Below are 23,855 nucleotides of genomic sequence, written 5' to 3' on the forward strand. Positions count from 1 at the left end.
GTGGGCTCCAGGCAGTTACGCGTCGTTCAAATGAATCCAAGTCCAGTGATGTTTATTGTTTGACGATTTATTCTTGGTTGTATGATGATTTATTCTTGGTTATTTGACGATTTGACGGTAAACAGAAAATATAAATCAGGAACGCCACTAACCCCCTTTCTCTCTTACCCCCCGCCGATCCGAGTGCCCAGGTGTATAGATTAAACCACACCCATGTGTTAATCAAAAAACGGAAGTGACATGACCAAAAAACAGTATGAGTGACCTTTCAAAATAAACAATAAACAAACAGACCAAATATGCATTTTGGCCCCTACAATTCCGGCCCCTAATTATTATGTTTCAAATAATAATTACAATTTCGACATAATCAACATAGTATATAAATATATTTTCTTGATCTTCTTTCTTCATTATTTGTAATCCAATATACGTTCTCTAAGGAAAGAGTGATTAGTCAAAGTCAAGTGTTCAGGAACAAAGTCAAGGGGTCAAAAGTCAGTTTGGGTCAGTCAATGATCCTCTGCCTCCAATAGTAGGCAGACTTTGTTGATGGGCCTGGTCAGAAATCCGGTCTTTGACTTGATCCGAAGCTGACGTACAAGTCCCTTTTTGTCCATAATGGTCTCCACAATCCTTCCAGTCAACCAGGAGTTGCGAGGCGCAGAATCATCCACAATGACGACGATGTCTCCTGGTGTGAAGTTGCGTCTTATGTTGGACCATTTCTGTCGTTCTTGTAGTTGGGGAAGATATTCCTTAATCCACCTTTTCCAAAATAAGTCAGACATATATTGAACTTGCCTCCATCTGCGGCGAGCATATAGGTCTTCCTTCTGAAACTGTCCTGGTGGCAGGGATGGCGTAGTTTTGAGAAGCAGAAGGTGATTTGGTGTGAGTGCTTCAAGGTCGTTGGGATCTGTAGAAGCCTTTGTGATTGGACGACTGTTGAGAATAGCTTCAGCTTCACATAGGACTGTGTGGAGTCCCTCCTCATCTAGACTTTGCACATTTAGTGTTGAGTTGAGAACCTTCCGCACTGATCTGATTAATCTTTCCCACACACCTCCATGGTGTGAGCCAGCAGGGGGATTGAATATCCAGTTTATTCCCCTTTGAAGCAGTATGTTATGGATCTGACCTTGATTCCATCCTTCAATAGCTTCCTTCAACTCGCGCTGTGCTCCCACAAAATTGGTTCCATTGTCTGATCGTAGTTCTTTTACTTGGCCTCGTCTGGCTATGAAGCGCCGAAGGGCATGGATGAAAGAGTCTGTGTCAAGCGATGAGGCCATTTCAAGGTGAATTGCTCTTGTAGCCAAACAGGTGAAAATAACACCATATCGCTTCACGACACTTCTGCCACGCTTCACTCCAAAGGGTCCAAAGTAATCGACTCCAACGTTTGTGAATGGTGGTTCATCTGGAGAGACTCTATCCAGGGGTAGATCAGCCATATGCTGTTGTCCAGGAGTAGCAGTTATACGCCGACAAACAACACATTTAGACAGGCTTTTCCTGATCAATACTGTGGCACCAGGAATCCAATATTTCTGACGCAGTCTGGATAACATATGGTTGCGACCACCATGTCCCACCTCTCCATGAATATGTCGTAGAATGAGGTCAGCAATGTGAAAGTCTTTGGCCAGAATGACAGGATGTTTCATTTCTTCTGGCATTGCTGCTCTGCTTAGGCGACCACCAACTCTTAACACATCTTTGTCCAGAATGGGGTTGAGTTTATAAATGTGGCTTGTCCTTTTAACATTCATTCCTTTTTTCAGATTTGAGATTTCATCTCCAAATCTCTTCTTTTGGCAGAAGCGGATTATCTCAATCTCTGCGTTCTCCAATTCACCGATTGTGAGACGGATTTCATGGGTGTCAAGATTTCCTTGCAACGAGAGAACACCACTTGCTGTTTTCCTCTTCCTGATTCGTTGCAGAAGCAGTCCTTTGATTCGGAGCATCCATGCTACTGCCCTTTTCAACTGATTCCAGGATGAGAAGTAATGGATGAAGTTGGTTGTTGGATCCACTACTTCAGGTTTTATTTGAGCAGCATTTACAGTTATGCTCTTGACTTCAGAGTCCTTTGGTGAAATTGAATCCCATCCATCAGGGTTCTGAGGCCACTCTTCCTGAGGACCAAGAAGAAACGGAGGTCCGTACACCCACATTTCCTTCTTTAGGAAAGCTTGGACTTTCAGACCTCTGGAAGCCATGTCTGCTGGATTGTCATTTGTGTTGACGTACCTCCACTGATGTTCATCTGAGGCTTTGGCAATTTCAGTCACTCTGTTAGCCACGAATGTTCGAAATCGTGTGGTCCTGTTCTTTATGTACTTGAGCACAGAGGTGCTATCAGTCCAAAATGTAGATTCTGCTAGTTCCATCTGCAGCTCTTTTCTCAATAATGTGTCCATTCTGCTCGCCATGGTAGCAGCAGTCAACTCCATGCGAGGGATAGTGACTGGCTTCAAAGGAGCAACTCTGGCCTTTCCCATCACAAATGCACAATGCGTTTGTCCATGGTTGTCATGCAGTAACAAATAACTCACAGTTCCATAACCATCCTGACATGCATCAGCAAAATGGTGTAGCTGGGCAGATGTTACCTCTCCGAAGTTTGTAGGTTTGAAGCATCTGTTGACTTTGAAGTTTTCCAGGTTATGGAGTTCCTGAATCCAGCTCATCCATTCTTGCACAATAGAGTCTGGTATCACATCATCCCAACCAGTCTTTTCCCGACACAATTCCTGCAGGATCCTTTTTGCAGTCAGGACTACTGGTGCCAACATGCCAAGGGGATCATATACAGAACTGACAGTCGACAAAATCCCTCGTCTTGTGAGTGGTCTGTCTTTGAGGATGATTTTGAACTTGAAGACGTCAGACTGAACACACCATTGTACACCTAACATCCTCTCAACAGGTAGTTTGTCATGGTCCAAATCCAGATCCTTCATTTCTTTTGCTCTTTCCGTTTCAGGTATGGCAGCCAATACATGACGACTATTGCTTATCCACTTGGTGAGTACAAAGCCTCCCTTGAAGCAAATGGCTTTTAACTCGTGAAAGAGAGCTATTGCGTCCTCTTCTGAAGCTGCTGAAGCGAGGCAGTCATCCACATAAAAGTTGTTCAAGATGGTGTTGATAGCTTGTGGGCTGAACTGGCCAGTGTTGTCTTCAGCACATTTCCTCAGGGCAAAATTTGCACAACTTGGAGATGATGTTGCTCCAAATAAATGCACCGTCATTCTGTATTCCACCATGTTCTGACTGTAATCTCCATCAGGCCACCAGACGAACCGTAGCAGGTCCCTATCTTCATTTGGTACTTGCACTTGGAGGAACATTGCTTCGATATCTGCAGCGATGATAACAGGTTCTTTACGGAATCTAGCTATGACTCCAATCAAGGTGCTGGTGAGGTCTGGTCCCTGTAAGAGCTGAGAGTTCAGTGAAACTCCTCGATATGTTGCTCCACAGTCAAACACCACTCAAAGTTTTTTCTTTTGTGGATGCAAAACTCCATGGTGTGGTAGATACCATTTTCTGCCATCACTACGTTCCAAGATTCCTTCTGGTACTTTCTCCGCATAGCCCTTGGATATCATGTCAGACATGAAGTTGGTGTACTCCAAGTGATAGCATGGATCTCTCTGGAAACGCCTTTTTAAGTTTAGTGCCCTCTGTTCAGCGCAGTTCTTATTGTCAGGCAAGCAGATTTCCCTGTCCTTCAATGGTAAACCAAAGCAGTAATGTCCATTAACTAGCTTTGCAGATGTTGATACCAAATCCAAGAACTGCTGATCTTCTTTTGAAGGCTCTTGGTCATCTTTGACACACTCAGGAAAGTCAATCTTGAACTGCTGCTCCCACTGCTCATCAAGTGCAACAACTGATATCCTGTTAACCCTGATCTCTGACTGCTCCTGAGCATAATCATCTTTTCCTCCCAGAGGTCCGTTAACTGTCCAGCCGAGCATTGTTTCGACGGCATACGGTCCATCTCCCACACTCCGGATGACTTGAAGTGGTTCCAGAGCCTTTGGTACATCGGAGCCAATCAACAACTCAATCTCACAGTCCAGTTCAGGTAAGTGAATATTCTTCAAATGATGCCACTGATTGATGTCATTTTGATGTGGGATGTTTCCTTTATGCACAGGCATGGTCTTCTGAGTGTACACACATGGGAGATCACAGAAATCAGTGCCATGAAGTCCTGTAACCTCTAGGCCTGAAACAATGCTGGTTTCAACGACCTTCTTTTGACCCATTGTTCTCAGAAGAATATTAGATTTTCTTCCCTGGAGATTTAGCTTAGTCATTAGCCCCAATGTGCAAAATGACGCAGTGCTTCCCGGGTCAAGGAATGCATATGTATGCACTGTTGTGTTCCCCTTCTTGGCCTTTACTTTCACAGGCACTATTGAGAGTTTGCAATTGTCTTCACCGGCCCCAGTAAGACCACTTGTCTGTACCGAGGCTATGGCTCTGATGTCAGCTTCTTCTTTTGTTTGAGCTTGATGTTTGTCCATTTCAAATCTCCTTTGGTGGATATGCAGCATCTGAGGATGCTTCAAATTGCATATGTTGCAGCTGAGTCGCTTCCTGCAGTCCTTGCTCATGTGTCCTATCTGCAAACAACCAAAGCAGGCTCCATTTTCTTTAAGGAAAGTGATTTTCTCATGATGTGCTTTCTTTTCCAATAGGAAACACACCTCCAAAGCATGTCCACCTCCACAGAACAAACACCTTTTTACAGCCGGCCAACTCTCCATTTTCCTCGGTCCATTTCCATTTTTCTCATGTGCAACTGTCACAGTGGTTGCAAATGTACTTCCTTTGATTCTTGGATGAGGTGGTTTTGACATAAAACTTCTTCCATTCTTGCTTGGTGTTGGAGTGTCTCTGATGTCTCCAAATACTGGATCAGTTGCAATCCTCACCTGTTTTTCAAGGTAATTGACCAGATCCCTGAAGGTAGCCCTTTGTTTGTACCTTTCCTGAAAATCACATGCCACAGATCTCCATTTATCCCTCAGTCGATATGGCAGCTTCTTAATTATAATTAGCAGGTTAGCTGACATGTTGAGCTCTTGCATGTTGTTGACATCTTCCATGGCATTGCAACATCCTCTTAGAAACAGAGTGTATGCTTGTAGTGTTTTTGTGTCATCTGGTTTAATTGACGCCCATGAAAGAGCCTTCTCCATGTAGGCTGTAGCAATTTTATGCTCGTTGCCAAAGTGCTCCTGCAGTAAGGATTTTGCCTTCCTGAATCCTCTGTCTGCTGTCATATGAAGGCAGCTCCTCACCATTTCTCTTGGTTGTGCTTCTGTATATTGTTCCAGATAATAAAGACAATCTGTGGGGTTCGGGTTCTTGCTTTCAATGTTGTGTTCAAAGGATTTTATGAATGTTTGAAATTGAAGTGGGTCACCATAAAAACGACAAATCTCCTTCTTGGGCATTAAAGAGAGAGACTGTTGTTGGACCATTAATGCAGTGATGTCATTTTGTTTTTCCATGATGCTAAGCATGTTGCTCTGTTCACCATTGTTAGGAGCAGGCAATGTGGCTGGTATTGTAACATGTGCATCCATAGTTAATGTATTTGACTGAACTGTCACTGGCACTGTGGGGAGAGATTGGGTTTGAGTACTGTCTCCGTCAGCAGTGGCAGTCATTTGTGTTTTCTTTTCATGTTGTTTTTTCTCCATATACGAGTTCATACCATCCGACACTCTTGATCTGTGGCTGCGCACACCAGATCTACTTGAGGCTCCAAGAATCTTCATTTTTGCCATTGTAGCAGCAAGGTTTCCATCCAGCTCCAGTTGCTCTTTTTTCCTCCTTAGCTGCTCCTCTTGTGCTTCTATGGCATGTTTATCTTTTAGCATTTGTTGTTTTACAATGAGAGCAGCCATTTCAGCCTCAGCCTTGATGCATGCAGATGAGGTGGTGGAAAATCTTGAGCATGAAGAATGTGATTTGTGACTCCTGTTGGTAACATTTGACACACTGTCACTTGGTTTAATTTCATCCTGCATGTCAGATATTGCTTTATTCTGTTGAGAAGGAATGGCAGTTGGAACATCAGAGTGTGGTATATCTTCCTTTAATTCAACAGGTGCAACAGGTGCCTCTTCTTCAGGTGGAATGGGAGAGATGACTGATTGTGCAGCAAACACATCTGCAGTCACATTTCTTGCTTGCTGAAAGTGTCTTTCAGTCTCAGAGAGCCATGTTTTTACATCATCAGTGAAGTCTGTGTTGTGTTTTATTATCCGTCCAAACCACTCATTTTGTGTTACCTTTTCCTCTTTGGGAAGTAAAACAATCACTGACTCATGTGCTGCCTTTGCATTTTCATCCAGTTGTTTGAGTTCATTCAGTTTGAATTGCACTTTCTTTGCATTTTCATCATTTTTCATGAGCTCTTTAATTTCGCGTGAGAGTGCTTTCATTTTTGTCACATTAGATTGACGTTGCTTTTGAAGAGTTTCCATTTTGCAAGCCAGCGCTTTGGCTGTAAGTTTGACCGTTCTCTTCTCCGTATTTTCCATTTCATTTGCGTCACTCATTATGTGAACTTTCAACGTGCACAATTCACCAAAGCACTGAGCAACAGACACAATGCAATCCGTAATGACATTGCTTCAGCCACAATGCGATTTTCAACACAACAGCACAGCACGGCGGCCACTGCTCACCACACAGTCAAATCAGCCCAAACAATTGCCGATCGCGACAAACGAAGCACGCGCAACACAAGCCCAAACAAACAGTCCCCAATGGACAAAACGGCAGCCTCTCCAAACTGTGTTCAACTTCAAACAAATACACAGGAGGATCAACCAACATACCGTTTCCGATGGCTGTGATGCGCTGCTGTCACTTATGTCTCTGATCCAAGGCGTCCGCGGAAAAGAGTCCAATGTGTTGCATAGTTCGTTCAGTGCAAAACATCGAGATCCAAGCGGTAAGAGCAACGTTGAATTCCGTCCATGCCGTGGTGTTTATGGATTGATTTTCTGTTTACTAATTGTAGCGACAGTTTTCCTATAAAAGGTCGCTAAGAGGCTTAGGCAGTTACGCGTCGTTCAAATGAATCCAAGTCCAGTGATGTTTATTGTTTGACGATTTATTCTTGGTTGTATGATGATTTATTCTTGGTTATTTGACGATTTGACGGTAAACAGAAAATATAAATCAGGAACGCCACTAACCCCCTTTCTCTCTTACCCCCCGCCGATCCGAGTGCCCAGGTGTATAGATTAAACCACACCCATGTGTTAATCAAAAAACGGAAGTGACATGACCAAAAAACAGTATGAGTGACCTTTCAAAATAAACAATAAACAAACAGACCAAATATGCATTTTGGCCCCTACAAGAGTGGAGTCTGGATCTGCGTCAGTTAACCACGTCTCAGTGAGAGCCAATACACACACATCCCTGAACTCGTGCATAAAGGACACACACGCTTGCAGTTCATCAGTCTTGTTTTTTAACGACTGGACATTTGACAGGACTATAGATGGTAGAGGGAGACGATTAGCCCGGGTCAGCTTCCTTAGCCGCTGTCGAACTCCGCCTTTCTTTCCCCTCTTCCTCCTCCTCGCCTCGCTCCGAGTGTTCGCAGAAGTGCGCATAAAGTCATTGTTGCAGTTAAAAACATACTCGCCACTGGAAGGGGAAAAGATTTTTGATTACCAAGCTGTTGGGCTTGGTAAGCCTACCTCCATCCTATAGCCTGAAACGATTTAATTTAATTTAGCAGACAGAGAACATGTCATTTAGGAACAAGTAGTTATCTTGCTCAAGGATGCTTACAGGTTGATTGAGGACATTGGGTATTGTCGTGGAAATATCAATCTTAACTATAATATACAAATATATATATACAAATGATATTGTATGGATATAATGATATTGTATGTATATAATTACTTGAATGAATGAATTTGTATATTCTTTGGACCTAGACGATACCTCCCATCCTCTCTCTTTATTTATTTAGCGAGTGGCCGTGGCCTCTTGATCTAAACTGTGGAGGGAGATCAGACCTCCTCTCAGTCTTTGGGGAGGGCAGGCTTCAATAACCTGCTCCATAGTATGTGGTTCTCTGCAGGCACACAGTGGGCTCGGGCTGTTCCCCATCTGTGAAGGCTGGCCAAGCAGGGACCCAGAGCACTCTGTTTAAGATGGGGATCTGTTTAAGGTGTCTCCTAGGGACAGGGACCCAGACCAGTCCTGAGTCTGTTTAAGGTGGACCACTGTCTCCTAGGGACAGGGACCCAGACCAGTCCTGAGTCTGTTTAAGGTGGACCACTGTCTCCTAGGGACAGGGACCCAGACCAGTCCTGAGTCTGTTTAAGGTGGACCACTGTCTCCTAGGGACAGGGACCCAGACCAGTCCTGACTCTGTTTAAGGTGGACCACTGTCTCCTAGGGACAGGGACCCAGACCAGTCCTGACTCTGTTTAAGGTGGACCACTGTCTCCTAGGGACAGGGACCCAGACCAGTCCTGAGTCTGTTTAAGGTGGACCACTGTCTCCTAGGGACAGGGACCCAGACCAGTCCTGAGTCTGTTTAAGGTGGACCACTGTCTCCTAGGGAGGTTGGTGCCAGGGACTGGTTGAGTTGGTCTGACACCAGATGTTTGGGATGTCTTTGGATTCCCATTCTGTTGCCCAAGCAGACATGGCATCAGAGTCAGTGGGTGGAGGGTCCTTCTAAATTGGGCGTCTAGATGGGAGACGTGCGGGTGGTGGGTTGTAGATGTCGGTATGGATTGGTAAGTGGGGGGAATCTTTGACCTTTTGGAGCATCCTACAAGTGAGTTCAGTTCGTCTGGTGTTGAGGAGAAGTATGTTAGATAAGACAGGGAGCCAGGTTAGTCAGGTTAGTGTCCGGATAGTCCCAGTAATGATTGGCATAGTGTTGTTTAGTTGGGTGTTTACCTGGTGTGTGTGTGGGGTGACCTGGACAAGACAGGGGCCGAATATGACAGGGCTAGAGCTGAGTGTGGGAGCTGCTGCACCCCATTTTGCACCTGCAAGTTTGCAGAGGAGGTTGTTTCTAGATTTCACCTTTGCTGCTGTTCCTTTTAGGTGTTCTTTGAATGACTGTCCTGTCCAGGGTCACTCCCAGGTATGTTGGGTTGGGGGAGTGTTTGAGCTGGTGTCCACCCCATCTGATGTCCAGCTGTTTGGTGGCATCTGCGTTTCGGAGAGATCAAAGACACTGGTTTTTGCTGGACTTGGTTGCAGGCGCCAGGTCTTGCAGTACTGGTCCAGTTTTGCAAGGTCCTCTGGTGATGGGCAGGTCATTTGTGTATACATTGAACAGGGTCAGAGGGAGGACTGAGCCTTGTGGAAGCCCATTTTTCTGTGTTTTGGATGTTTGGATGGTGTTGGATGGTGGCCGTTGCCCAGGCAGGGAGCAATTTGCTGAGTTTCAGCAGGAGGCCTTTATGCCAGACCGTATCGTAGGCTGCTGTGAGATTGAGGAACACAGTCCCTGTTTTAAACTTGCTCTCCAGGACTTTTTCAATGTAGGTGGTTAGGGCCAGTACTTGTTCCCCTGTACTGCATCCTTTGCGGAAACCGGCCTGATCTACAATAAGTTTTGACTCCAATTCTGTGGATGTACGCTGTAGTATTAGGCTCTCTGTAGCCACGAAGTCTGATACTGAGGCCATCCGATGGACTTAGTTGTTTTGATTCCTTTAATACTCTTGCAGACATGTCCACTTCACACATAGTGTATTGCAATTTAACTTGGTCTCCACCGCCATGGCTGACTTCAGCCCTGGCCGATTCTAAACTCGATGATTGTGGTTGTTTCCTCTGTATTACCTGCCCACGATGTGAAGGTTTCCCTATAATAATAATAATAATAATCATGTTCACCCATTGTCTTTTTCGTGGTAACTTTGCAGCCTGTATCTTCCCGTGATGCATGGTCGGCCCGTGGCGTTCCCCTGTTCTCGTTGTCTGAACGTACACTGCTGTGTCTCAGCAAACAGAGACGCATCTGTTGAAATTAAATGTTGATTACGACAAGGCTGAAAAACACAGATTGTACATTTTAGTACCATACTGTACACTTTAGTAGATATTGCCCTGATTCGATTTGTGGCCATGAAGAAATTCGGTACCAGAAGTTAGTAGTGTAGAGATAGCATTCATTCATACAGAATGCTCTTCTGGGGAATTAATAACACATACATTGTCATTTTTGGATGAGAAACAAGACACTTACACATTAGATTGTGTATGAATATATTAAAGGCCACAAAAACTGCCCCTGTGTATATGGAAATATGTATATCAATTATTGACCATTTATATTTGTTTCAAAATAAATATTAGATAGGATATTCACTTTCAATTTCTGTTCAACCTGGTTATAAGCAACCATGAATACATAGAATGTTAATCATGTGTACTCATTACAGAACAGAAAAGGCTAATGACAGTGTCTCACTCATGTCAAGGAACAATCAAACAGTTAGAAATATACATGAAAATATACATGCCCATATTCAGACAAGCACTCATAATTGGGTTGCACAGGCAATGTTGCCTGTGCAATTGTACGATTGTATTTAACCATAGCATTTATATGTAGGTAGACCCTACTCATTGCTATATGGTAACGGCTCAATAGCAATTCACATGTTGTGAGCCACCATTGTCATCACCTTGAAAGACTTTAATAGGTCATGACGTCTCTGTGGCCTACCAAGGTTAAGCTGTACTGTCTGATATAATGCATTGGCTGCTACTGAATAGTATGCGACTGACATCTAGCGGCCACGACCATTCTTCAAATAAAAACGTCATGGTTATTAAATAAATGACCGTTGAAAGGATATATTTAAAGTTTTTAAGTCATATATTTTTTTAAATATCAACATTATTCGTACATTAAATGAAGGAATGAAACAGATGTGTGTATCGTCTGGACCTCACTAACATGGCGGCTCGTCACCGCCATGGTTGTGAATATTCACACGTCACATCCGGTGAGTAGGGTCTTTTTGTTTCCCCTTATCCGCCATTTCAGTTTTTGAAGTTAGTTGTCATCAGTCGCTCGATTGTAGCTTAAATTGAATTGCCAAAACACAGCACCATATCGGTGCTCTGGGGTTGATACTGAAACGCGAAGGGTTCAACCGGATACGACCCCACCGGTGTGTTGGTGACTGATGACCGCGGGCTGGTCGCGGATGCCGCCTGCTCAACAGACGGCTTCCAGGCGCTAAAGTTCTGTATGAGTTGAAGCCTTGCTGGTGGGTACGGGGAAGGCCCGTGAAGCCTCGGCTCTCGAGTGAGGAGCATGGCCGGTCACTTCGACGCGGAGGACCGCGGTAGCTGGTACTGGGGCCGTCTGAGCCGACAGGAGGCGGTGTCGCTACTGCAGGGCCAGAGGCACGGCGTGTTCCTGGTCCGGGACTCCATCACCAGCCCGGGGGACTACGTGCTCTCCGTGTCGGAGAACTCCAAAGTCTCGCATTACATCATCAACAGCATCAGCAACAATCAAAGACAATCCGGCAATGCAGGTGAGAAGATAACATCTGGGGTCTGGCTGAATTCATCCATTCAAAACCAGTGTCCGACTGGATGTGACCGCCCTGCAATGACCCGCTGCATCTTTATACGGAACAACGTCTTTATTATACACCTCATTATACTAGGATATATGTGTATCTTACGTGTAGGGATGTTCCATGTGGGCATTGGATCACATCCGTAGTGATAAAATAAAAACACCAACGTTGATTCAGAAGTCGCAAAAAAGCCTCCGCCCACTGCACTTGTCTCAGTGTACATCACATCCACAATGGGGGCGTTAGGTCGGCTTCATTTCTTCCACATATCTGCATTTTTTTTTTTTACCCTGTTTCTTGTCCATGTCCCTTCCCAGGTTTGGCCCCTCCGAGGTTCCGTATTGGCGACCAGGAGTTTGAGGCTCTCCCTGCTCTGCTGGAGTTCTATAAGATCCATTATTTGGACACCACTACCTTGATAGAGCCCATCAATAAGTCCAAACACACCTCCTTTATTAGCACCAAAACAGGCCATGGAGGAGGGCCCCCCCCGCGGCTTGAAGACGAGTTTGTCCGCGCCCTGTTCGACTTTCCCGGGAACGATGAGGAGGATCTCCCGTTCCGGAGGGGCGATATCCTGCGTGTCCTGGAGAAGCCGGAGGAGCAGTGGTGGAACGCCCAGAATTCCGAATGCCGTGCCGGGATGATACCCGTGCCCTATGTGGAAAAGTATAGACCGTCATCTCCCAGTGCTTTGGGTGGACCGGGCGTACCGGGAGCTCCGCCACCGCTAGGGAACTGTGACGGGTCTACGGCCCAGACCGGAGCTCCCCTTCTGGGGGACCCCAGTCAGTACGCCCAGCCCACCCCTCTCCCAAACCTCCAGAATGGACCTGTGCTAGCCAGAGCCATACAGAAGAGAGTACCCAACGCCTATGACAAGACGGCCCTGGCTCTGGAGGTAACTATGGATTAGCATTTGATATCAAAGCACGATCTCTCTAACAAAGCATTCCTCCCTTTACCCTTGGAAAGCCATTTCCCCTGTGACTGGGCTGCCATGGAACAAATAGTTGAAATGGTGGCGCTGGTATCTTCCTATTTGATAGACAGGAGCTGAAATGAAAGATTAGGAGTCTTAGATTTAGTGTGAAGATAACGTCCTCTCTGTTTGCCCCCCCCCCCACCTGGACACGCATGGGGGCGGGGGGGGGGCGATGTTCCATGGAGCGGGTGGTTCTGGGGAAGGAAATAGTTTTATGTTTGGGAACAGGGCCATTTCCTCTAGAAGTCTCTGAAGCCTGAGAGCTGAAGTGCCAGCGCTCTGAGGAGGCGTTGGCGCGGGGAGGGCAGTGCCTGGCCCCGGGTCGGACCAGCTGAGGCTGGCTTATTCACTGGAGCCCACCGCATTTCAATTGAAATCAAAGTTTATTTGTATAGCCCTTTAAACTCGACATTGATTCTGCCGAACTAGGATAGGTCGACCCAACAACCAATGATTCTTCAATTGAGGAGCCTTCTTTTCAGAGTTGATGGAAGTTGTTTTAATGCTTTTATTTTGGGGTGAATGAATGGCATGAGGGCCCACACCTCCTCTCACCTGCTCTGGCAATTCTTTGGCATAAGCCAACAGCCAGAGAAAATAAGTAGGCAGCTTGAATGACTCAGCAAGACGCTCTTTGGGCAGTTAATAATTAGCTTGCATTTCCTTGTCTTGTCTGTCGTTTCAGGGTTAGGGTTAGTCGTTTCAGAAAAGCTGTAGGATATCTCCTTTTAGATTACCACAAAGGCTTCCCGCTCGGCTTTTTATAATACAAAGTCTGCTACTAGTCTGCCTAGTATGGCAATTTGGTGTTCAAACAGCCGGATATCTTAATACAACAATATAGAACAACTAAATAGCTTATGCAGTAGCACAGGCACACTTGGATTACTAATTTTTACAATACAATGGCTACAGTCAGTAGTATTGTTATATAGATGGATAGCCGTTTCACAATTGGTGCACATAGCCAAAGCAGTATTAAACAAAACAAAATGAAAATACTATATATTTTTTTTTTTTCAAGTTATTCAAGTATTACTTGAATAAAGCAGGTTTTAATCCTTGTTATCAAGTAATATGATCAACGTTGTTCTGTGTTCTGATTCATGACATCCAAATTCACACTGGTCATCTAACACGAGTGCTGTTGATCACAATACACTTCACATCTGGCACATACTGGCAGAAAGTGAGAGGGGTTGTATTTTTTTACCCATTCAACAAAGGGTGGCAAAAAAAAAAGTTTTATTTTAAGTTTTCTTTATAGCATCAATAACATGTCTAGCCTACAAGGGATAACACACTTTTGCATGGACCCAATTAGTAATTGTACTGGTCATATTACGGGTATGAGATGCGCTCTGCATGATGTAATGTTACCAAGCAGTTCCCCTACCCACCGTAACTGAGGTGAATCTTCACCATCAAACTGGTGCAGACTGTGGCAGGCAGGCTGTCTGCCCCCACTCCTGATCCAGTCTTCAGTGACCCTGTTCATCAAGCATGGTCGTTCTCAATGCTTTCATTTTGTAATTAGAAATGCTACTCTCTATGTTAAAATAAGACACCCCAGCTGCATGGTAGTATATTTCAGTGTATTAAAACCTAATTGATTTGGGAGCCCAAAATGGGATTTCCATTGTGATTGAGTGTGACTGTAGACCACAGACCTCTCTCTCTTCCTCACAGGTTGGCGACAAGGTGACGGTGACCAAGATCAATGTCAACGGGCAATGGGAGGGCGAGTGTAAAGGCAAGCGAGGCCACTTCCCCTTCACACATGTCAAACTGCTGGACCAGCACAACCCAGAGGAGGAGCTCAGCTGAAAACTCCCCTCCCCCATTCAAGAACCCCCCCTCCACACCCATAACTGTCTCTCCCCTGGACACTAGTACTACAGAGTCAGTCTTCAATCCTATGCACCACCTTGTAAACCAACACCTCTATGCCACCACCCACTACATAATGGATCCAAGAATTGTGGAACTTGGTAAACTATTAAGACTGTCTGACTAACTCTCCATCAGTTGAACCCTCATACTCTTTAAAAATATATATATCGCCAACTGACCCCTCTCCTTAAAAACACTTGCATCGCCACCGAAAATGATGTCTTCCTTTCTTCCAGAAGAGTTTGAATTTGGGCCATCCTCTCCATATCCTTTTGATTGCTGCAGGACTCTGAGGCCAAGCCACACAACTAGTGTTTACACGGAAATAATATGAGGCTGTGCTTACAAGAGGCATGGCAGCAGGGGCCCGGCTGGCACTAGTGTTGGTTCTGATTCACTGGGAGATGATGCTGAAGATGAAGATTGACCTCACTGAGTGAACGGACCCACCCACTCCCCTCTCCCCCTGGGCATGAAGCTGTCTATCTATACTGTTTTTGTCTTTTGCTTTGTAAGGCACATATTCACAGACTAGAGAACCCAGCACTGATCATGTGTCGTCTGTTTTATGCTTGGTTGGGTCAGGTTGGATGAAGACACTACTCTCTCTCTCTCTCTCTCTCTCTCTCTCTCTCTCTCTCTCTCTCTCTCTGCACAACCACCTAGTCTCTCTTGAAGGACCAAGTAGTCTGTTTATAAGGAGGGAGAGAAAATAACGCTCTCATTTCTGCTGAAATGGAATAGTATGGGATTTCCATTACATGGCAAACAAGTGACTATTCTATCAGGTTTCTTCTTGAGGTCTGAGCACTCGGGCCCAGTGTTCAGAGACGGGACACAGTTCGAGGGGTCCACTACTGCATGGTGACAAGGGAAGAGTTGAAGCTTGCGCTCAGCGGATAAATGGAGGCCCCATTCCTACCCCTGTATCCAGACTGTATGTCTCTCGTGTGCATTTTAATAGCTGTTGAATTGACTGTAGGTGGTCCACTACTTAGTTATTACCATCTCCTCATTGGTAGTAAGTATGCATATTAGATTTTCCCTTAAGTCAATATACCGTAGCAGAAGTGGAATACACTCATACACAATGTTTAGATCTATTCACATGATATTTCTCTTCATTTTAATTTTATTCCCATTTGTTCTCGTGCCATCTGGAACCACATTGTCCCTTTTAGTGACTTCAGTGCCTCCATCCTAGCCTCACTACTCTGTTCTCATGCTCCATACATTTTACAACTCATCCACTTGTGATACTCAAACAAAACGTTGATTTAAAAAAATGATCTCTCCTTTTTGACTGGTATTTTCTCTTCAGATAATTAATGACAAGGTGCCATTTAGATATAATGGTAAATTATTGTTTTGGGGTAACTGTAAATCCCTCTCATTATCCAGGGGTTGGACTGTGTTACCTTTGTTGAAGTAAACCAGGTTTTATGCTTAAGGTAGATCTTTCGACATGTGTAGGGATCATACCAGTAGATGGCGCTATTGCATTAAGGGAAACGCGAGTTCTGGGAACTATAAAGTTGCCAGAAAATGTGCAGATGAAGATGAAATAGAATTTTAAACGGAACGCACTTGACGACTTTCAGTTTTGTATTTACTACAGGGGGTCATTTACTGGTAATTACTTCATGATCAATTGCAGCATTGATGGTTGGATACATTTGGATGGATTTTAAGAAGCCTTCCAGTTCGTCCTGTTTTAACATCAGCCTTTTCCTTCCTTGAACCATTTAACGTCCCAGCCGGTAGAGACAAGTGGATCATTGGAAGCCAAAAATGCATCCAGTTATTGGAAACTATCCTTTTTTGTTTGAATGAATGATCCGTTTTATCAGTGTAGCCACCGCTATCAGGTTTAATTCACTATTTACATGCCAAGTGCTTACAAACATCATTTTAAGTGTTGTAGTAATCCTGCATTCATTAATTTCCTTTCATGTGTGGATGGGCGGCAGATGAAGCAGACGAAATTGTGTTAGTATCAAAACGTGCCATTTTATTATAACACTATATTCTTTCAAAACAATTAAAATTACAATTTATTTTGTGTAGCATGTAATATGTTAATACATGATTGCAAATAAAATCGAATCATGGTGAAAAGATTGTCTACTATAGCTTATTTTATTAAAGTGCAGATGGTTGAACTATGGACGTATTTCTGCTGAATGCTTTTAGTTAGGACATTGCTGTTTGGCATTTACACAATTTCCACTATTCCATTTGTTGTGGTGTCTTGGGGTTAATCACTGCACCGTTTCATTTCACGTTTATTTACAGGGAATATATATATATATATATGTGTATATATATATATATACATACATATATACATATATATATATATATATATATATACACACATATATATATATATACATATATATATATATATATATATATACACATATATATATATATACACATATATATATATATATATATGTATGTATTTCACATCATCAGGGGCTCACCACACATTCATTCAGCTCGGTGTTGCATGTGGAAGGCGTGGTTGTGGGGATTCATGTGCGTGTGCAGCAGTGCCCGGGTGGAACAGGGCGCCATCTTTGCTCCATCCCAGTGTGCAGTAGATGGGCGGACCAAAGCGCCATCTTCACTCCATCCCATTGCCCGGGTGGAACAGGGCGCCATCTTCGCTCCATCCCAGTGCCCGGATGGAACAGGGCGCCATCTTCGCTCCATCCCAGTGCCCGGATGGAACAGGGCGCCATCTTCACTCCATCCCAGTGCTGCCGGTGGGGCGGAACGACTCTCTACCAACCATTGGTTTCTAGGAACCGCTGACAAGTCATACCGACGTGCTTTTTCAACATTTGTCCGATTTAAAAGCTCGCTCTACCACCTACAGATCCTAACACCATGGGTGACCGGGAGGACTTGGTGTACCAGGCTAAGCTGGCCGAGCAGGCGGAGCGGTACGACGGTAAGGCGCCGGGAGGCTCTGCGGGGGGACGGCTTCGACCTGGGGAGTGCGGTGTTAGCTCCGGATAGCAACATGCTATGCTAACCGACTGTCGGACATAGTCGACGGGCGAGCGGTGTTCAGCCACCCCGCTGGTGGACGCGGTTCGACAACGGTCCGAAGTGTGATTCGCGTGCTGCACCAATGACACCTTTGATGTGATTTGATGGTCGTCGTAGATCGATTCTCATGTATCGACACCGGCTAACGTTAGCGGCTAACACAAAATGGCGGACGGTGGGTGAGCTGTCAGACTCTCGCTCCCCGCACCAGGCTGGCCCGACTAACTTAGTGCTTTTGACCCACCGGTCGGCACTTTAATATAAGCTTGCGGCAGAGTCAGTATATAGCTTATATGATGTCAAGCTCACGCCGACATTAAACAAATGTAAATGTCGCATTGTGGCGTTATTAATGAGATGAGCCGCTGTTAGCTGATTAGCAGCCTGGGTGGAGGGAGGGCAGCTGTTCACTAGGGTGTTCCCCTACAGCCCACACACACGGACCAGCCCGGGAGAACGACCCTCCTCTGGGGCCGGTCCAGTACCGCCACACCGCGGTGCCAGCGGGGGCCTCGCCGGGCTGTTTTTAGATGGACGGTTACTACTGTTACAGGGCGTGTTGCCCGGTAACGGTGTCTGATAGTGCCTATGAGTCATTGGTGGGGTTTGCCCCCCAGGGTGTATTTATGGCGATGCATGGGTGACGTGCTTACGATTACTATGCACAATAGGCATACTTAAATATGTTGCACATGCTTGAATAATGTGCAATTACCTCAGAGTCACAGCATTGGGGAGACGTAGTTTTGGTATTGTATTAATACATTTTAATTGTCACCATTGTCGTTTTTACACACCAGTAGTAAACAACCTCTCTGAAAATGTGGGCAGCCCAGATATGTGCTCTTTCAACATGTGATCGAACCTTTTGTTATACATGTGCCTCTGGGTGAGGCCCGGCACCGGTTCACGTTCACAAGCAATTCAAATCTTATAAAACGGTACCGTTACTTGAGTCTTTTTTTAGCCACCATTGACCTCCTTTTGTTTGGTGGCTTTCTCGTTTCTGACCCCTGTCTATTGCACTTCAGATATTTCACATGTTTCTGTACAACTGCATGAAGTTGAAACACGTGTTGTCCCCGCAGAGATGGTGGAGTCCATGAAGCTGGTGGCGGGGATGGACGTGGAGCTGACGGTGGAGGAGAGGAACCTGCTATCGGTGGCGTACAAGAACGTGATCGGAGCACGGCGAGCGTCCTGGAGGATAATCAGCAGCATCGAACAGAGGGAGGAGAGCAAGGGCAGCGAAGACAAACTTAAGATGATCAGAGAGTACAGGAAAACGGTAACGTGTGTGTGTGTGTGTGCGTGTGTCGTTGATGACATGCTAACCATAGCTATTAGTGCTGTCTGTCTTCCATGCGCTCAATGCTACGTTGATGTAACTGTCATGAGTAGAGATGGCTTCAAGAAAAATATTGTCTTTTCTAATATCTTGACCCAGTGTTTTATTACAGTTAAAAAGTTAAGTTATAACCTAATAGGAACCCTTTTTGTGATAATCTATGCACGGTATTTGTATAGTTTTATCTCAAGTGATTCATTTAAGTCTCTCACTTGTTACGAGTCCAGGTGTACAATGCAGTGTTTCCCATACATAGACGAATGTGTGGCGCAGGGCCACAGATTCAACAACGAGCGCCACAAATTGATTCCACTTTTACCAACCTTCCCCCCCCTCCTTCCCCCCGTTAACAATCCCGTCCGCCCGCAATCCAACACAACAATCCCATCCGCCCGCAATCCAACTACCCCGCCCCCGTCAACAATTCCACCCGCGGACCCTGTTATAATGTAAGCATTATGAGATTCTACTGAGTCTCACTCCGGCCAAAAACCAAAAGGTGCCAACCCTGCAGGGGGGCACCACACATTGCTACCTGGTCTGTGGGAAACACTGCAATGTCTATTGGACAATGGTCGCCAGGAAATACCAAAGATGGTCTTCATTGCATCCCATAATTACTGTGCTGTGTTGTAATTAGTCTTGCCTTCAAGATAATATAAATGAGCTGGATAACTGGATAACGCTGCTATACAAGCTTCGTTTGAAACTCATGATGTTACTTGCGTTCAATAGCAGCCCCAGACAGCTATGTGAGTCATAGTTGGCCAGCTCTCTCTGGAAATAAGAGCTGCCTATCATTGTGGGAGAGGCGGCTGAGTGTCAGACTGATGGGAGAGGCCATTGGACTGCAGTCAATGAGCTAATGTCATTCAGAGATTTGTAATGTGCTGTAAGACCTGCTTCTCTCCACGCCGTGTGTCTCGGGGACCATGCTCTGACATTGCTCACAGACACTCCAAAACCACACATCTGGTTTGTTGTTCAATTGTTGGCAGGTGTTTTGACAGCGAGTTAAGTGCGTTATTCCAAGTGCATTTCAGTGACTGATATTCAGTGTGTGTGTATTTGTGATGGCAGGTTGAGGACGAGCTGAAGTCTATCTGTAACGAAATTCTGGATGTACTGGACAAGCACCTTATTCCTGCTGCCACCACAGGAGAATCCAAAGTCTTCTACTACAAAATGTAAGAGTTGAACTTCAAACCACGGGGATGCTCCAGTTACACACAAAGTATTATGTCCATTGTGTTCCAGCCACATTAACGGTCTTCGTTGTCCTAATTGTATTGTTCTATGTATCATGTGTTTTCTCTTGTCAAAAAGAAAATTACGCTCTGAAATACTGAAATCAACCTAATGTCATTTTTTAAGCTATAAGCAACCTTGAATCAATGATCAATTTGAAGAATCGTAAAAATGGATAGCGATCAACTAATGAACCGCTCAACTCATTGTCTCAACCACCAACACGGCGTTGTTCCCCAGGAAGGGGGACTACCACAGGTACCTGGCAGAGTTTGCCACCGGCAACGACCGCAAAGAGGCAGCGGAGAACAGCCTCGTGGCGTACAAAGCGGCCAGCGACATCGCCATGACGGAGCTGCCGCCCACGCACCCCATCCGCCTGGGCCTAGCCCTCAACTTCTCTGTGTTCTACTACGAGATCCTCAACTCTCCGGACCGCGCCTGCAGGTGAGCCCTCTGCCCCTCTGTCCCCCTGCCTCCCCTCTGTCCCTGTGTGTTTTAGATGGGAACACATGTGGGGGGGTTACATGACAGTGACTATGGATTGATCTTGGTCCAAATCTCTAGTTTTTAAAACCTAGGATAAGATGCAAATATGGACTCAAATTGCCCTCTATGGGTAAAACACAGTTACCTGCTTTGGCCGTTTTGGTTTTCCAGCTAACCTCAGTCAAACATTCCCCCAATCTGAAAATCAGATTGTAGCTAGCAGAGACAGCCACAGGGCAGCGGTATCCCCCCTTTAAATCAAATGAACTGGTGGGCAGCACTAGCTCAAACCCTTCAGCCATAGCACAGGCCTGTAAACCACACCCACAGCGTGCGTCTGAATGGGGCCAACGGCCAGCAGGGTCCTGTGTGAATGTATGGAGCTCCATGGGAACTGTTACACCGCAGTGTGCAGGGTGGGTCACCTTCATGCATAGTATGAACCAGTCTGTGTCTGGTGATGGCTGGAGCTCCACCAGAGGGGCGGATAATACTAGTAGTAGTTAGTAATAGTTACTAGCGGTGTCCAGGAGGTTTAACCTTTGTTGGCATAGTCAAGTCACATACCAATGTGTTGAAGATGCAGCCATTTAAATCAGGGTTTGTTGCCACAAATGCATTGTTTGATGCGTTTATATTAAAATGTTTGCGTGACGGATGAAACAGAGGCCTCAGCCTCTTCAGGTGGACTCACAGTTGGTCGGAATTTAATGGTAAGGAAGACGATAAATAATCAATGTAGACAGATGGGCCCAAGGGCCCTGCAGGGTCAGGATGTTACAACGTGCCCTTTGGAGCCAGTGCTGTGACTCATGTCTATTTGTTCACGCAGGTTGGCGAAGGCTGCGTTCGATGACGCCATCGCAGAGCTGGACACGCTGAGTGAAGAGAGCTACAAGGACTCCACGCTCATCATGCAGTTGTTACGCGACAACCTCACACTATGGACTTCAGACATGCAGGGCGACGGTGAGTCTGTTGATATGACATGTGAACCACATCGGTCTTGAGAAGGCATTTGTGTTGGCGGGTCCAAAACCTTAAGTTACTGATTGTTTAGTGTTCAGATAAATGCAAAAAAAATCACTTGCAGACTTTCTCGGTTTAACATATCCTTTCCCAACAAGAAAGTCAAATGTAGCGGCGTTTTCCACATAAACCGATTAAGGTGATGGATGGGGCTGTAGCCTCGGGCTCTTCTCCCCCCGTCACCGATACTGCTGAGTCAATGCCACCCCAAAAGAAAAGGGTTCCTAGCATTTGCAGTGGCTTGTGTGTCCTGTTGTAAAGCAGTCCAAAGGAGTCCGTGAATAGCCCTCTCTCCTCCTCGCTTTTCATCCCTGAAGCCTCATTTTGGAAAAGCAGCAGTTCTTTCTAGAAGCTTTACTGCTCCCTCACCACCCCCCGTGTTCTTGAGTCTCTCTCTCTCTCTCTCTCTCTCTCTCTCTCTCTCTCTCTCTCTCTCTCTCTCTCTCTCTCTCTCTCTCTCTCTCTCTCTCTCTCTCTCTCTCTCTCTCTCTCTCTCTCTCTCTCTCTCTCTCTCTCTCTCTCTCTCTCTCTCTCTCTCTCTCTCTCTCTCGTTAACTGTTCTTTTAGTGTGGCTCACCTTGGCCTTGCTTTTTGCGTGTGTGGCCGCATTCTTCTTCACTGGACTGGTGATCTAACTGCACCCACGCTGCCGTCTCTCCCCCACTCTTCATTTGTTTAGTTATTTCATCCTTGTGCAGATAAGGCTAGAGATTAGCTGTGTGTGTAAGAGCTCAGGCTCATCATCTTTGCTAATGAACCGTCATGGAGGAAATTGATTTCCTATTTAACCAGAGCCTTCACCTGCCACCTGCCCCCCCAACCCCACAGTTATATTTCTTGCTGTTTTCATTTCTCCTCAAGATGAGTCTGTACCACCTAGACAAAGGTTGTCCGTTGATGTAATGAAGAGGTTATATATTTAGAGATTGCCACTATTACTAGCAGAGATACGAGTTGTTTATGTTGGTCGCTCTGGGTCTGCTTAAGTTACATGGATACTGCCAGTTGAATGCCTAAACAAAATGATTTATTTGTGTAATATCAATCACTGTTGTGGAATTGGAGTAACCTACATCCAATAAGGACAGCTTTCTGGGCTGGAGAACTTGAGTATTGTCAATCAGTGGTGCACATTTGTCTTCGACCTTAGGACTCACCGGTAGGTACAGGTTTTGCTCTTCGGTTCTTCTGAAAAGTTCTCTTTGCCATCTGCAAAGAGGCAGATTGTTCACCCCAAATCTAGCCCGGTCGAGCATTCGTCGACACGTGAGTTTGACTCACAAATAGAGCATATGTGTTTATAATCCTACGGAGAAGAATCTCGCTGGTTGATTTCCAAGCCCACTTATGTGACTCTGACGAGTCACACGACGGCCACCTGCTGAACACTTGGAGCAGCAGGTGGGCGGGGTCACACCGCCTCGGCCTGTGGGTTGAGCTGGAAGCACACCAAACGGTGTGTGAGTGAACTGCCAGTGGTTTGTTGTGAAGGAGCCCCGTCTTGTGCCACCGTGTGTGGGGATGCTGATGTGTTGATGTCCCCTCTCTCTGCAGGAGAAGAACAGAACAAAGAGGCATTGCAAGACGTTGAGGACGAGGCCCAGTGAGAACTATGCCAACGACAGCCAACAACTTGAGACCCTATCCCTCGCCCCTCCTCACACTCCTTCCCCTCCTCCTCTGTAACCAGGCCTCCTCCCCAGACCCTGAGGAGTGTGACGGTCCTCTCTCTCCTCCTCCCTGTCTAATCTCATTTCTTTGGGAATATTTCTTTCTCTCCCTGTCCCTTCAACCCTCCGTAGCTTCATGTCCCACATGGAGCGGACCCACTTATTTTCCTCCTCTTTGCATATTTTTTTATTTTTGTTAGCCCTTTAATTCAGTTGAAGTAAGTACCACTTAATTGAGACAGTAAATACAATGTGAGAAATGCAAAGATATAGACAGAGTCCCTGAATTTAACAAATGGTATGTTTTCATTATTGTATGAATTTTTTTCTCTTGGGTTTTTCCTCAATATTTTTATCAGTTGCTGGATATATTGAGAATTTTTTCTTAATGTAATTACAGAAATTAACTTTTATTACTGATATGTTGACTATTAGTTTTGGGAGCCGTTTTATCTGTTTTTAGTGAAATGTCAAATGCAAATCATTTTACT

General features: G+C 45.3%; 2 protein-coding genes across 3 annotated transcripts in view; both read left to right on the forward strand.

Annotated features, from left to right (window-relative positions):
- The first annotated feature begins 11,097 nt into the window (after nucleotides 1-11,097).
- crk (v-crk avian sarcoma virus CT10 oncogene homolog) lies at nucleotides 11,098-16,563 on the forward strand. The gene is made up of 3 exons (XM_084467371.1): nucleotides 11,098-11,591; nucleotides 11,957-12,540; nucleotides 14,314-16,563. The coding sequence occupies exons 1-3, from the start codon at nucleotides 11,366-11,368 to the stop codon at nucleotides 14,449-14,451; spliced, it is 948 nt and encodes a 315-aa protein (XP_084323497.1). The 5' UTR covers nucleotides 11,098-11,365; the 3' UTR covers nucleotides 14,452-16,563.
- Nucleotides 16,564-17,210: 647 nt separating this feature from the next.
- Nucleotides 17,211-23,855, forward strand: part of ywhae1 (tyrosine 3-monooxygenase/tryptophan 5-monooxygenase activation protein, epsilon polypeptide 1) — a gene marked incomplete at its 5' end in the record, with an annotated part of 7,301 nt that continues 656 nt past the window's right edge. Inside the window, 7 exons of one of the 2 annotated variants that reach the window (XM_084467492.1) lie at nucleotides 17,211-17,322; nucleotides 17,405-17,479; nucleotides 18,669-18,868; nucleotides 20,009-20,115; nucleotides 20,417-20,623; nucleotides 21,498-21,634; nucleotides 23,249-23,855. The exon at nucleotides 23,249-23,855 is cut by the window's right edge and continues 656 nt beyond it. In XM_084467492.1, the coding sequence (XP_084323618.1) occupies nucleotides 17,211-17,322; nucleotides 17,405-17,479; nucleotides 18,669-18,868; nucleotides 20,009-20,115; nucleotides 20,417-20,623; nucleotides 21,498-21,634; nucleotides 23,249-23,301 (891 nt within the window). In that variant the 3' untranslated portion in view covers nucleotides 23,302-23,855. Of the gene's footprint in view, nucleotides 17,480-18,668; nucleotides 18,869-20,008; nucleotides 20,116-20,416; nucleotides 20,624-21,497; nucleotides 21,635-23,248 lie in introns of both variants that reach the window. The other variant, XM_084467491.1, reaches the window with a different exon arrangement.

Source organism: Micromesistius poutassou, assembly GCF_964030765.1.
Source record: "Micromesistius poutassou genome assembly, chromosome: 4".
Taxonomy (NCBI): domain Eukaryota; kingdom Metazoa; phylum Chordata; class Actinopteri; order Gadiformes; family Gadidae; genus Micromesistius; species Micromesistius poutassou.